This window comes from Staurois parvus, unplaced genomic scaffold, assembly GCF_062004578.1.
Source record: "Staurois parvus isolate SC_StPar_1 unplaced genomic scaffold, SC_StPar_1.0 ptg000173l, whole genome shotgun sequence".
NCBI lineage: Eukaryota > Metazoa > Chordata > Amphibia > Anura > Ranidae > Staurois > Staurois parvus.
Genome location: NW_028317969.1, coordinates 1,933,756 through 1,950,123, shown reverse-complemented (window position 1 = coordinate 1,950,123; position 16,368 = coordinate 1,933,756). Strand labels below are relative to the sequence as shown.

Sequence of the window (16,368 nt, the reverse complement as noted above, 5' to 3'; positions counted from 1 at the left end):
CTTTTTTCAGTCAAGGCACCCCATAAAATTATGGACAGTCCCTTTCTTTCATCTGGAGGAGGGGTTTTCTCCGCTAAGCACACCCACCTTCCTGCATTCCTAATCTAAGGGCAGATGGATTCCAGGATGTAAATATTACATGAGTCATCTGCCCCTACTCAAGATTAGAGTTTCTCAACCTTTTTTCACTCAAGACACCATTTGAAATTATGGACAGTCCCAAGGCACCCTTTAAAATTATGGACAGTCCCGAGGCACCCTTTAAAATTATGGACAGTCTTGAGGCACCCCATTCTAAAATTTGAAAAACGATTCTAATAGTTGTATATAACGCAGCAACATCCACACATGTAGGATACCCAACATTAGAGGTGATTTATTCTTTCAAAGCAAATACACTTTTGCACATTGGTACTGACTAGTATTCCAGTGTTTCTCTTCTCCCTCAGTTTTATCCATCACTGAGCTAATGTGACCCGAGGACTGATGGAGAAGGGCAGGGGAGGGTCAAACTAGGATGCTCTGCAGGCAGCTGATATCCTCCTTATCAACTGATGTCATTGGTTGTTAGGAAGCTGGTGGCTAGAAGGTCGTAATGGTGCACAATGAAAACCTGTGGCTTTGTGTAACTAAAAGTCAGGTTTGTTCAACCCGCTGGCTTGTATACAAGTTTTGGACAATTTTTAGACATTTTGCCAAGGCACCCCTGAAGAAACCTCAAGGTACCCCAGGGTGCCTGGGCACCCTGGTTGAGAAAGGCTAGTGTAGATCTTATTTTTTTAAGTCAAAATTAGAACAGATTGTTTTTCCCTGATTTACTCAATCACATACAACCCCAGCCCTATTTAGTAAAAGAAAGTTCGTTTTCAGAAGTGCTGCTTTTGTGCAATCACCTGTCACAAAAGCTGGCCATACAAACATTCAATTCCATTTTGCCACAATCTTTCATTAAAATTAGAAAAACTCTGAAAATCTAAAAAAAATGAAGAATGTATCATTTTGATTGACCAATTGGCAATACAGCTGAAGAAATCCCAATGGAAAGTTTGATTGCTTTCCATCTGAGAGGGTTTAATGGATTTCCATAAAATTGACTTAAGTTTGCCAATTGACCAACTTTGTTAATGGTTGGTTGGCTTTGCTCTAACAAACACTTCTAATTGTATTGGAGAATAAAAGTTTGTTGAAATGGCCTGAAAATTGTTATGCGTATGGTCAGCATAATAGTTAGGGACAGTGGTATCCAGAATTCAGAAACACTTGAAAGGGTTAATTAATCAATGCAAGGCCTTGCTGCTGTTAAAGTACAACTTATCTGATCACCACAAATTGAAAATGCGTTAATATTCAAAGCAACCTCACCCATCTATTTTGATGAGAAATCACTTTGAACCACAATCCTAGGATTTCTAACTGCAGCCATCTTTAGCAGCCTTTCTCAACCAGGGTGCCCATGCACCTTGGGGTGCCTTGAGGTTTCTTCAGGGGTGCCTTGGCAAAATGTCTAAAAATTGCACAAAACTTGTATACAAGCCAGCAGATGTAAGAAGACTACCTTCTAGTTACACAAAGCCACACGTTTTCATTGTGCACATATATGACATTATGGATGTTGGTTGCCTGCACGGCATCCTTGTTTGACCCTCCCCTGCCTCTCCCCTGAGGGAGAAGAGAAACATTGGAATACTAGTCAGCACCAGTGTGCAAACGTGTATTTGATTCGGAAGAATAAATAACCTCTAATGTTGGGTGTCCTACATGTGTGGATGTTGCTGCGTTATATAAAACTATTGGAATAGTTTTTTCACATTTTAGAATGGGGTGCCTTTCGACTGTCCATAATTTTAAAGGGTGCCTTGGGACTGTCCATAATTTTAAAGGGTGCCTAGGGACTGTCCATAATTTTAAAGGGTGCCTTGGGACTGTCCATCATTTTAAAGGGTGCCTTGGGACTGTCCATAATTTTAAAGGGTGCCTAGGGACTGTCCATAATTTCAAAGGGTGCCTTGGGACTGTCCATCATTTCAAATGGTGTCTTGATTGAAAAAAGGTTGAGAAACACTGATCTTGAGTAGGGGCAGATGACTCATGTAATATTTACATCCTGGAATCCATCTGCCCTTAGATTAGGAATGCAGGAAGGTGGGTGTGCTTAGCGGAGAAAACCCCTCCTCCAGATGAAAGAAAGAAATTCAGGAAGACTCCTGGAATGTATGACATCATTTTGGCCTAGGCTAGAAACCAGGAAGTACCTGAAGAATTCTTAACAAAAAAAAAAAAAGTAAATATAATATATCTTCCTATCTGTAAACTATGGCCTGCAGCATAAGAATTAAAAATATTTTATGCTGATTGAGAAAGTAAAGTTGTGCTATAAGTGCAAAGGGTGGACCAATAGCAATCAATCAAAATCCATCTTGTCCTTGTCATTAAAGTGAATTTTGATTGGTTGGTTTATTACCACATGCCTAAATATTAAAAGCAATGCTTCCACAGCCAGTCATTAGTGATGTCCTTGATGTTCAAGTCATAGAAATGAAAGGCTAAGCATTTGTGCATAGATATAAAATCATTATAAACACTTTTTTCCCCATTTTTTTTATAAATGATCACATAGCCTTTGTTCTCTGCTGCATAAGAGCAAGCGGAGGAGAAAACAGCAGCACACTGATCTTCCCAGTGATTGGCTTTGCAGGGGGGTGGGGAGGTTCTGGACAAGTCTGATCATTGGAGGAGAGCAGGCTGAATTCCCAGCTTAGCTAGAGTACTGTCCACGGTATGTTCTCCTGACTAGTGTGGTCAGTTTTTAAAGGGAAAGCAGAGGGACTGGCAGGAACACCATGGCATTCACACAAAAGGAAGCAGTGTAAAGAACAAGATACTCTTTCATTCAAATACATGGTACAGCAGGCACATATCAGGAATATGGAATGTTGGATTTGTATACTCTTTAAAATGGAACTACACTGTATCCAAGCACCACAAACCAAAAGCACTATTTATTTATAAGAGGTACTTCTATAGTGCCGTCAATTTACACAGCTCTTTACATACATATATTACATTCACATCAGTCCCTGACCCTCAAGGGGCGTACAATCTAAAGTTCCCAACTCACGTACATACACATACTAGGGCCAATTTACCTACCAGCATGTCTTTGGAGTGTGGGTGTGAATGTGAGTTCCCGGAGTAAACCCACACAGGAAGAACATGCAAACTCCAGTCAGGTGGTGCCATGGTTGTGATTCGAACCAAGGAACCTAGTACTGCCAGGGGGAAGTGCTAACCATTTAGCCACTGTGCTTAATTCATTTTTAATATTCAAACCAACACCCCCATCCACCCATGCTCCATGCTGAGAAATCCCTTAGAAAAACACCGCCTAGCACTTACGGTTGTGGCCATCTTGAGTAAGGGCAAGTGATTCATGCAGCAGTTACTTCCTGGAATCCATCTGCCTTTAGCTCAGGCATGCAGGCAGGAGGTTGTGCTTAGCTGGGAAAACCCTTCTCCTGCCCTGAAGACTCCTGGGAATGTTTTAAATCATTTCCCTAGGCATGGAAACCAGGAAGTAACTAAAAAATGTTAGGAAAAAAAAAAAGTAAATATGATATACTTTCCTATCTACAGTGGGGAAAATAAGTACTTGATCCCCTGCAGATTTTGTATGTTAGCCTGCTTACAAAGAAATGAAGGGTCTATAAATTTTTATCATAGATGTAGTTTAAATGATAGAGACAGAATATCAACCAAAATCCAGAAAAAACACATGATACAAATGTTATAAATGGAGTTGCTGTTCAGTGAGTAAAATAAGTATTTGATCCCCAAGCAAAACATGACTTAGCACTTGGTGGAGGAACCCTTGTTGGCAAGCACAGAGGTAAGACGTTCCTTGTAGTTGATAAACCAACCATAATTCTGGCTCCAACAGACTGACTGTGTGCTCATGTGGTACACAGATTAGTCCTGTCAATGTAAGAAGGTGCTCCTAACGACAACTCATTATGTGTATAAAAGACACCTGTCCACAGAATCTTTTTCTTCCATTCAAACCTCACCACCATGGGCAAGACCAAAGAGCTATCAAAAGGACATCAGGTACAAGATTGTAGATCTGCACAAGGCTGGAATGGGCCACAAGACCATCAGCATGAAGCTTTGTGAGAAGGAGACAACAGTTGGAAGAAATACGAAATAACCATCAATTGCCCTCGGTCTGGGGCTCTATGCAAGATTTTGGCTCATGGGGTAAGGATGATCATGAGAAAAGTGAGGGATCAACCCAGAAATACACGGGAGGAGTTTGTGAATGATCTCAAGGCAGTTGGGACCACCAGTCACCAAGCAAATCATTGGTAACACAAAAAGCCGCCATGGATTGAAATCCTTCAGCGCCCACAAGGTCTCCCTCCTCAAGAAGGCACATGTACAGCCCCGCCTGAAGTTTGCCAATGAACATCTAAATGCTTCAGAAAGGGATTGGGAGAAAGTGCTGTGGTCAGATGAGACCAGAAATTGAGCTCTTTGGCATTAACTCAACTCGCCATGTTTGGAGGAAGACAAATGCTATGACCCTAGGAACACCATCCCTACAGTCAAGCACGGAGGTGGAAATGTTATGCTTTGGGGTTGTTTCTCTGCTAAAGGTACAGGCTGACTTTGCCGCATTGAGGGACCAATGGACTGGACCATGTATTGTAAAATCTTTGATGGAGAACCTTCTTCCCTCAGCTAAAACACAGAAGATGGGTCATGGAAGGATCTTCCAGCATGACAATGACCCAAAATATACCACCAAGCCAACAAAGGAGTGGCTCAAGAAGAAGCACATTAAGGTTAATGAGTGGCCTAGCCAGCCTGCAGACCTTAATCCTATGGAAAATTTATGGAGGGAGCTGAAACTTCCAGTTGCCAAGCGACAGCCAAGAAACCTTAAGGATTTAGAGAAGATCTGTAAAGAGGAGTGGACCAAAATGCCTCCTGAAATGTGTGCAAACCTGGTACCCAACTACAAGGAACGTCTTACCTCTGTGCTTGCCAACAAGGGTTCCTCCACCAAGTGCTAAGTCATGTTTTGCTTGGGGATCAAAATACTTATTTTACTCACTGAACTGCAACTCCATTTATAACATTTGTATCGTGTGTTGTTTCTAGTTTTTGGTTGATATTCTTTCTCTGACATTTAAACTACACCGATGATAAAAATTATAGACCCTTCATTTCTTTGTAAGAGGGCAAATGTACAAAAGCTGCAGGGGATCAAATACTTCTTTTCCCCACTGTATATACCAATTCAGAATGGAATGTTGATTGAGAGTGAAGTTCCACTTTAAGCTTGGACAGGTACCTGTGTGGTAGTACAGACAAAGATATTTCCCTATAAAATAGATTGTGAGTCAGGAGGTCCTTTGTGACTCTGTAGCTCATTAGAGGAATACCCTTGACCATGGAATTACTCCAGGAAGCTACAAAAGAGATTAATATATTGTGACATTAATCTAATTTACTGAGGTCATATTACTGTTTTTATAAGAATAGATCTTAAACTTCCCGTATAATCTAATTACAAAAACGAATTACAAAATGGCAACAGAGATCATCTCCTTCTGAAGATGAATATTTATGGGTCAGGCCATTCAAAAGTATTGAAAAGTAATATTTTGAATTTGGGTTGAGTTCCAGCAGTTTGGCTCAGCCATCAGCTGCTTATATTTCTGACATCCTAGGAGATCAGCACTCCAGACCCTGAGTTCCCAGCTTTTCCCAACATTGTGCATACCCAAGTGGGTCTAATGCTCCCCGATAGTTTCTTCTCTAATTTCATAGCATGAAAGATGTAGGAGTTGTAAGGCTGCCTTTAAACATAAATGGGGTGCAAAGTCCTGAACCTCAGAAAATCCTAAAGCAGGTAAGTGAAGAAAGTCTCGCCCACTACCAAATCAGTTTTGGGTGGTTTTAGCCAATAAATGACAACAGATAGCTAAATTTACTAGGAAGCGAAAAGGAATTGTGCAAAAGGATACCTACACGTTTAGCAAAAAAAACCTTATTTAGCTTCCCAACCTTACCAAGGACACTCCACTAGTAGGTTTACTTACCTACTAGTGATAGCAAAATATCAAAGTTTAGATCCATGGACCCAAAATTTTCCGCAGCACTGGCTGTGCAATAACTCCCCATTGACAAACTGGGCTGAACCCCTAGCATCTCTAGGGTAGGCATAAGACTGTATTCCAAGATTATGAGGATTTATTCCACAGGTTTGGCTAGCACCCGAGAACATTTCTGTCCACAGGATATAAAAACCCAAGTGTGTGTGTGTGTGTGTGTGTGTGTGTGTGTGAGCTTTTTGTTAGGTTCGCCATTTTTTCTCATAAAGTATATTTGTCAATAAAAAAAGTTAAAGAAAAAGTTGATTTAACTGCGCGGACTCTTGATTTCCCCTTGGTCAACCAAAACATTTTACCAAAAGAAAGATGAATTACTGGGTTCCCCAAAAGTGCATTTATGTCTGTGCAATAGGGAAGAGGGACAGAAAGCCAGGTGACACAAATGGTACTCATCTTGGACAGGAAGGAGGACAATGGTGATTAAAATAGTCCATATTGACAACGCCACCCTGTAAACAGGTTGAAATGTGGGGTAGTAAGACAGCTGCTTACCCAGCTGGGAGGGAAGGGTTTAACCACTTTCCTGCACTTTCTACTGGTCTCTGCTTCTCTCCCTGTGCTGTTATAAAAATCGTGAGGGCTCTGCACAGACTGGTTCAGTCAGCAAAACGTAATCCTCAGCTGCTGCTTCTGCCAGGAACAACGGTCCGGAGCCTGATGCTCTTTCCATGAATCCTTGGTCGGCAAGAGAATGGCGTTACACCTTTCTGCCATCTTGGAACTCATCGTAATGTAGTAAGCCACCGGAGCCTTAGGTTCACCCCAAAGACACCATCTACAGGACTCTGCGATACCAATGGACTTACCACTGATAAACTTTACCTTTTGCAGGTATGTTGGGGCAGCACACAAGCCTGAGTTATGGTTTAGGGATGTAGGGAAAAGAATTATGGCTTAGGGATGTAGGGACTGTTCTTGCATGTTATGTTTCTGGCCCTTTTCTAAGTAAAATGTTGAAACTTTGCTTTCTGCCAGATCTAAAAATTTTAAAGGAGTGCAATGTAGCAATGTAAGTAACCGGCACATTTTACACTTAGTTCACAGCTTTGGTCACTAGGCACACTTGGGTATGAAGATAGCACTTAAAGAGTCATCCTGGTGCAGTACAGCAAGTGGTTACCAAGGGTAACGGAAGCTAACAGTCAGTCAAGCAGCCTGTCATTGGCATGTATGTGTTGCAGGTGGGATGGCCTCCAGCAGCAAAAGAGATGTTGTCTGCCTTCCTTCTGCCAGCACTCTGTCTCCCATATCAGGGGCCCCCATCCTGTAAAGAGGTACGGAAGCTCAAGAGCTCAGTCAAGTGCATGTACGGAGCCCATGCTAGGTGCACAGTGGGGCCTCTTTCTGCTACCGAACGAGGTACTGCAAAACGCTGGACAGGTGGATGTGGACAAGGCTCAGCATGTCAGCATGTCCCTCCTTGAAAGTCAACAGTGAAGGTGTCCATTTGCATGGGAGCCCAAGAGTTAACTGGAGGACAGTTATTGTGCAAGTGTACATGGTGTACATTCATCTCTAAGAGTGGAGGCCCGCCTTAAGGTTGAGTATTCGCCCACAGCAGCCTAAGCCTTGTCCCAGGGCATTGATGAAAATGTACTCCATGTGTAAAGTAGAGTGATCTTTACAGGTGCCTAGCATAGCTCAGAAGAACCCACAAAGGGAGCAATCCTCTTGTGTGACCCAAACTTTGCGCCCAATGAGGTAATGGAAAACATGGAGTAACGTTCCACCTGCCCCACCTTCCTGCTTACAACCCAAACAGGCTTTACACAGACCATCCCATTCCACATCTTCAACTTCCAGGGTATATGCTCCCACTGTAATCCTTTTCTTAGCTTTCAGTTGGTATGTCTCCAATCTACAGCCCCAGTCAAAGGTTTTGAGAATGACAAATATTAATTTACCTTGAAGGAAACACGTGCAGTCACCATTGCTTTGCACAAAAAGGGATTCACAGGCAAGGATATTGCTGCTACTGAGATTGCACCTAAATCAACCATTTATTGTTTCATCAAGGACTTCAAGGAGAGCGGTTCAATTGTTGTGAAGAAGGCTTTAGGACGCCAAAGAAAGTCCAGCGAGCACCAGGACCGTCTCCTAAAGTTGATTCAGCTGAGGGATCGGGGCATCACCAGTGCAGAGCTTGCTCCGGAATGGCAGCAGGCAGATGTGAGGGCATCTGCACGCACAGTGAGACAAAGACTTTTGGAGGGTGGCCCGGTGTCAAGAAGGGCAGCAAAGAAGCCACTTCTCTCCAGCAAAAACATCAGGGACAGACTGATATTCAGCAAAAGGTACAGGGATTGGACTGCTGAGGACTGGGGTAAAGTCATCTTCTCTGAAGAATCCCCTTTCCAATTGTTAGGGGCATCCGGAAAAAATCTTGTCCGGAGAAGAAAAGGTGAGCACGACCATCAGTTCTGTGTCATGCCAACAGTAAAGCATCCTGAGACCATTCATGTGTGGGGTTGATTTCAGCCAAGGGAGAGGGCTTGCTCACAATTTTGCCTAAACACATCCATAAATAAAAAAAAATGGTACAATAACATCCTCCAAGAGCAACTTTTCCCAATCCTCCAAGAACAGTTTGGTGTTGAACAATGCCTTTTCCAACATGATGGAGCACCTTGACATAAGGCAAAAGTGATAACTAAGTGGCTTGGGGAACAAAACATTGAAATTTTGGGCCTATGGCCAGGAAAATCCCCAGGCCTTGATCCCATTGAGAACTTGTGATCAATCCTCAAGAGGCAGGTGAACAAAAAAACCCCCAAAAAATTCTGATAAACTCCAAGCATTGATTATGCAAGAATGGGCTGCCATCAGTCAGGATGTGGCCCGGAAGTTGATTGACAGCATGCCCTGGGCAAATTGCAGAGGTCTTGAAAAAGAAGGGTCAACAATGCAAATATTGATTCTTTGCATAAACAATGCGCTTGTCAATAAAAGCCTTTGACACCTATGGAATGCTTGTAATTATTCTTCAGTATACCATAGTAACATCTGACAAAAAGATCTAAAAACACTGAAGCAGCAGACTTTGTGAAAATTAATATTTGTGTCATTCTCAAAACTTTTGGCCAGGGCTGTACATAAACGCACATCTCATGTAATTTCACAATACATTTTTATTGTTTTCAGAGTTATGGTACAAGTTTACACCCGATAGTGCCTCTGTGATGGAATTAAACCTACCTCCTTGTATTTTATGAAAACAGAGAAAAAAGTAAGTAAATATTACGCTGTGTTTGCCATGTAATTTGCTGTACGAACTACACACTGGAAATAAACAATGAATTCTGCTCTCCGGGGAGTCAGTGGGGACCACAACGCCTCTAGGCAACTGTAGACGGAAACCAAACCTAATGAGTCCTCTATAGACTCTTCTGACCTACGTGTGTGTGATCCCATGGGAGAGGATAAGACAGCTACAGCTGAAAATAAGATATCCGAGCCAGTCCCAACTCCATGTATAGCTGGGGGTGTGACAGTGTACAGTAACAATATTTGCAGGAAATGTTTATTAAAATATACAGGTTGACAAGTCTAAATAGAGATTTGCAATACAAATCTGTGAGCTGTCTTGCCTACCAAAAAAAAAAACAAAAAAACAGTTATCCTGTTCACCAAGTTTTCCAATACAAACACTATACATAGTCCTGGAAAAAAATGTGTGTGCAGTGCACGCTGCTAAGTGTGTAAATATCAAAAAGCCAATAACAGAAAATATATAATATATCAAAAACCAATAAACTGAAACAAAAATAGATGTATCAGCAAACATCCGGCTGACCATAAAACCCGAGTGTCAATCAATACTCTTTAAAATCAAAAATATATATCAATAGTGCATGAGCACCAAATTACAACTGTATAGAACAGTGGTTTCCAAACTGCGGCCCTTCGCTTGTGTTTATCCGGCCCTTGGGGCATTATTGCCCCCACCACCAGCAACAGTGGGGCATTGTTCCCGCCAATGACACCAACAATGGGGCACTATTCCTTCCACTGACACCAACAATGGGACACTATTCCTTCCACTAACACCAATATTGGGGCACTATTCCTTCCACTAACACCGATAATGGGGCATTATTTCTCCAACTGACACACCAATCATGGGGTACTATTCCTTACACTGATAACAGTAATGGGGCATTATTCCTCCCACTGACACCAATGATAGGGCACTATTCCTCCCACTGACACCAATGATGGGGCAATATTCCTCCCACTGACACCAATGATGGGGCACTATTCCTTCTACTGACACCAATGATGGGGCACTATTCCTCCTACTGATACCAATGATGGGGCACTATTCCTCCTACTGATACCAATGATGGGGCACTATTCCTCCCACTGACACCAATGGTGGGGAACTATTCCTTCCACTGACACCAATAATGGGCATTATTCTTCCCACTGAAACCAATGATAGGGCACTATTCCTCCTACTGACACCAATGATAGGGCACTATTCCTCCTACTGATACCAATGATGGGGCACTATTCCTCCTACTGATACCAATGATGGGGCACTATTCCTCCTACTGATACCAATGATGGGGCACTATTCCTCCCACCGACATCAACAATGGGAAACTATTCCTTCCATTGATACCAGTGATGGGGCACGATCTCCCATTAATACCAATGATGAAACATTGTTTACTCCCACTGATGCCAGGATATGTTCTTCTCCCACTGGCCACAGTCTGGCCCCCCCAAAGTCTGAAGGGCAGTAAACTGGCCCTTAGTTAAAGGGGCCACCTGAGGCAAGACATAGTTACGTGGTTAGTCTGGCTAAAAAAAAGACAAAAGTCCATCCAGTAAAAAAAAAAAAAAAGTTATAATCCTATACCCACAGTTGATCCAGAGGAAGGCAAAAAAAAACAAACAAAGCATGATCCAATTTGCTCCTGCAGGGGAAAACATTTCCTTCCTGATCCCCCAAAAGGCAATTGGATATTCCCTGGATCAACTGTACCTATAAATGTTAGTATCCAGTTATATTCTGTGTATCTAAGAAAGAATCCAGGACTTTTTTAAAGCAATCCACTGAACTGGCCAGAACCAACTCTTGAGGGAGTCTATTCCACATTTTCACAGCTCTCACTGTGAAGAAACCTTTCCGTGTTTGGAGATTCAATTTCTTTTCCTCCAGACGTAAAGACTTTGGAACCAATTCCTACACATCTAGTAACAAACGCAGAACACAAAAAAATTCTTCATAGGAAAACTCCCCCAAAACTTGGTAAAATACACATTAAATAATTATATTATTAAACACAAGAGACTGATGTGTTAAAAACAAAAAATATAAAATGAGAAGCAAATTGGAGCTGTTGACCAATCAGAATGCTTGTTTAATTTTTCCATAAAAAGAAATGTGAAAGCTGATTGGTTGACAAGGACACTGACTCTAATTTTGTGCTTATCTTCTTGTCCAGGTTTCATCAACCCCAGGGTCTTTATAGAAGGAATGACCCCTGGATACACCAGGTAAGAACATCAGTTCTTTAGACATGGTGAACAGCCTGAACTCCTTACCTTCTGCCACAAGACCTCACGAGAAGCCAGCGAGGAGCAGGCCGCCACAAACCAGCAGTTCCCAACCTGTCCCTGATGTAAGTCGTGAGAGCTGATGCCATCCACGAAGAGGTGGGGGTCACTGCAGAACTCCTACAGAGAGAGAACAAGAGGAACGAGATGAGCAGTGGGAATCTTCCACAAACAGCAAAAGCGTGACAAATGTCCCAGTGTTTCAGATATACTGGTTACTGAAATGTGTTTTTTGGATTCATTTTTCAAAGAAGCAGGAAAACATAAAATAATGTTAATTATTTTTAATTCATTATAGATGCCACACCATTTATTATCATTACAACAACACCTTCAGGTTGGCCTAGGATGACAAATATCATCCCGTTGATCTTTTGCAGCCCCTCTACCAGATCAAAGCATTTTATACAATGACTGGTTTGATACACAAAGTACATGAAGCTCCAAAATTAGTGTTTTTTTTTTTCTTCTGATGTTTGTCTATACTAGCTTTGTATGTTTGTGAATTTTACCTTTAGCTCTCCATGAAACGAGTTGAGAATTATTGTATTCCCATCATTGATCTATGTAGTAAACCACTGGCTTCCTTTTGCCTTTAAAATCATTAAATATATACAGTACCTACTCATTTTCATTGTAGTTTGAATTTACAGTGAATAAATGAGCTTTTGGCTTTCTACTTCTTTAGCTAACTGCAGTGAAGTTGCATGGTGACTTTCTTCAGCCCTTCTCATCAGAAGACGCTCCTATTGAGGTGTTAACTTCCGTGGACGGCCTGGACATATCTGCGAGATGGTTGCAGTTCCACCTTTGTTACATTTTTTTGCTGGTCTTCTTGTAGCCTTCACCTTTCTTGTATAAACTACTAAGCAGCTCATCCACTCCCTCATCATATCACGACTCCATTACTGCAACTCCCTCCTCACTGGCCTGCTTCACCACAGGCTATCCCCACTTCAGTCGATCCTGAATACGGCAGCCAGACTCATCCACCTCCCCCCTCTGCCAGTCCCTCCTGGCTTCCGATTGCGCAACGGATCAAATTCAAAATCCTAACACTGACGTACAAATTCTGCCCCAAACTACATCACCGACCTAATATCCAAATATCACCCAAAACGCACTCTCCGCTCCTCACAAGACCTCCTTCTCTCCAGTTCCCTGATCTCCTCCTCCCATGCCCGCCTCCAGGACTTCTCCAGGGCATCACCCATCCTCTGGAACTCCCTACCCCAATCCATCAGATTATCACCTACTCTCCTCACCTTTAGGCGCACCCTAAAAACCCACCTCTTCAGGGAAGCCTACCCCACCCTCTGCTAACTGCCGATCTCCTCCACTCTTCCTACCACTCCACCCCCCACAGCTTTTCCTCCTGTACCACTATCCCCTCCCTCCTAGATTGTAAGCTCCAAGGAGCAGGGCCCTCAAACCCCTCGTGTATTGCATTGTATTGTTATTGTACTGTCTCCCATTGTAATGTACAGCGCTGAGCGAACTGTTGGCGCTATATAAATACTGTGTAATAATAATAATAATAAATATTTTTTTTTTCTCAGGCCTTGTGACATTTCTCTTCCATGTGGTGCCATTGCTGACAGCATGAAACGGGAAGGGGTTTTCTTTGTTAAAGCGGAGTTCCAATAACCTGTCAAAAAATAAAAGTCAGCAGCTACAAAAACTGTAGCTGCTAACTTTTAAAAAACAGCCACTTACCTGTCCCTCGGTCCCGCGGCATGTCCTCCGTAGCCCGTTTTACCGGCCGTCCTAAATTCCAAGAGGCCGGCATCTTCAGTGTGGGCACCTGGCTGCGATAGCTTGCGGCTTCACAGCCGGGTACCCACTGCACATGCGCGAGTAGCACTGCGCTTCACGAAAGGTCCTGTAGTCTTCTGGGACCTGTCATGTGCCGCTAAAGACTAGGAGGGAGGGAGGGAAGACACCCACCTTTTACCGATCGCCTAGGTGATCAGACCGGAAATGGGAGCGCGTACCTGTCAAATCGGGGTACCCGCTCCTCCCCGCCCCCCAAAGTTGCCAATCCTCAGTGGGGAGTGGGGGAGCTGTCTTTAAAGTGGAACTTCCCCTTTTGGGTGGAGCTCTGCTTTAAGTAACCCTTTTTTTAAATCAAGTGTCTGCTGGACATCAGTTTAATGAATAATTGGACTCACCTGTAGTTGAATTCTTGTTAATTAGGATTTTGTTGTCTACAATTTAGTTGTGCTCCTAAGGCTGGCCATACATTATACAATTATCTGGAGATTTTTGGTTTAGATTTACCAAAAACCATATAATAGGAGGACAAACCTAAACAACACTTTCAGTTGTATCCAATTAGGCAGGCCCTTGCACTACATAGTTGAAGGTAAATCTAAAGGAAATTAGGCAGAAAATTGGAAGATAATTTTATAATGTATGGCCAGCCTAAGACTTTCATTGGGATATATTAACCTCTTGGCGCTGACCGCACATAAATGTGCGGCCTCCTGGCGTCTGGGCCTTGACGCCGAGTGGCCACACATTTGCGTGCAATTATGAAAAACATATGTGCTGAGAGCGCGCGCCCTACGCGCTCCTCTTTCGATCAGTACCTTTCCCAATCATGTGATAGCGAATCACAGCGGTCACATGACCCTAAAACCCCGCCCCGCCTCCCGGCTTCTGAAACCCTTAAATGGCCAGGAGGTGCCGGCGCCAAGGGCTTCATTTTTGCAACAAGGTCTTGAATTCATTTGTTTGTGTTTGCAAATTAACAAATCTTGTTTGCAATCAATGGCTCCCATTTGTGGGACTATTTTGAATATAGTGTCCCATAGGAAATGTTGATCCTGAAAGGAAAGCAAACCCCTGCTTTGTTGAAGGCCACTGAACCAAGACCAACCAAACATCTTATATTATCTACAAAAACAACTTGTGTACAGTGCCCCGCACCTACCTTCAGATGCATTTCTTTTACTAAGTTGCCAAGCCCAAAGGTATCACCTTTACCTCCGCCTCTGTCTCTTTCACCAAATTGTCAGTCACCTCCCCCACCTTTTAGCAGCATTAACGATTTAATACAATTTATTTATTTAAAGATACTTATATAGCGCCATCAATGTACGCAGCGCTTTACATATATATTGTACATTCACATCAGTCCCTAACCCTCAAGGGGTGTACAATCTAAGGTCCCTAACTCACATTCATACATACACATACTAGGGACAATTTAGACAGGAGCCAATTACCTACCAGCATGTCTTTGGAATGTTGGAGGAAACCGGTGTACCCGGAAGAAACCCACACAGTCACAGGGAGAACATGCTAACTCCAGGCAGGTGGTGTCGTGGTTGGGATTCGAACCAACGAGCCAAGTACTGCCAGGCAGAAGTGCTAACCATTTAGCCACTGTGCTGCAATGATAGTGGTTTGATACATGATGCAAATATGTGTTAAAACAGTTCCAGTCCCCATAAATGTTTTTTTAATACAGCTCCCCCGTAAATATTACAATCTGCACTGTAATATCAAATTGCTGCCAAGTATGATATTATGCTCCTTATGTAATAAATCTAAATGGCAGCACAGTGGCTAAATGGTTAGCACTTCTGCCTGGCAGTACTAGGGTCATTGGTTCATATCCCAACCATGGCACCACCTGCCTGGAGTTTGCATGTTCTCCCTGTGCCTGTGTGGGTTTCCTCCGGGTACTCCGGTTTCCTCCCACTCTCCAAATACATGCTGGTAGGTTAATTGGATCCTGTCTAAATTGTCCCTAGTATGTGTATGTATGAATGTGAGTTAGGGACCTTAGATTGTACGCCCCTTGAGGGTTAGGGACTGATGTGAATGTACAATATATATGTAAAGCGCTGCGTAAATTGATGGCTCTATATAAGTACCTGTAATAAAATAAAAATAAAATAAATGATCTTACATAGATTTCGGAAGCAGGCAAGTTCCATGATGGATGTGGGCATCTGAAGCCCGCTACTGTATACTTCCTGGATTCAGTGTTGCTAGCTATCCCAGCATGCACCTCTGGATCTCGCACCTGCGCAGCAAGGACACTGTGCGGCACAATTTGTTTAGAACAGGTTTCCATAACAATCAGGGGTGTAATTACCACAAGGCAAACAAGGCATTTGCCTAGGGCGGCATTTTTCAGGGGGGCAGCGCTGCCTCCTGTAAGAAGGGACACACGTGGCATGGGAACCAAGTGGGATCTGAGAGAGGCTGCAGGCTGCGTGATGGTGTATGCAGAGCCCCGACTCTCATTCCCGGGGATGTCCAGAGTTGTGTAGATCAGTGTCTTTCCTTCTCTCCACAGGGGAAGGGATCAGAGGTCGGCGTATGGGGGGTGGTAGTGGAAGGCCCTCTCAGGTGAAGGGGGGGAGGCAGGGGTGTTGGTGTATGCCAGGCTCTATCTGCAGGGGGCGGTTCCTTGGTGTCAGGCTCTATCTGTGGGGGGGGGGGGGCGGTTCCTTGGTGTCAGGCTGCCTCTGCGGGGGGGGGGGGGGTAATCCTTGGTGTCAGGCTCTCTCTGTGGGGGGGGGGGTTGTTCCTTGGTATCAGGCTCTATCTGCGGGGGGAGGGGGATCCTTGGTGTCAGGCTCTCTCTGTGGGAGGGGGTGTTCCTTGGTAT

At 43.4% G+C, this 16,368-nt stretch overlaps 1 protein-coding gene across 1 annotated transcript in view; it reads right to left on the bottom strand.

The window, feature by feature from the left end:
• Nucleotides 1-16,368, bottom strand: part of CAPN5 (calpain 5) — a 176,651-nt gene that overhangs the window by 72,207 nt on the left and 88,076 nt on the right. The window contains exon 3 of the mRNA XM_089676752.1: nt 11,730-11,861. Coding sequence (XP_089532878.1) covers nt 11,730-11,861 — 132 coding nt within the window. The remainder of the gene's footprint in view (nt 1-11,729; nt 11,862-16,368) is intronic.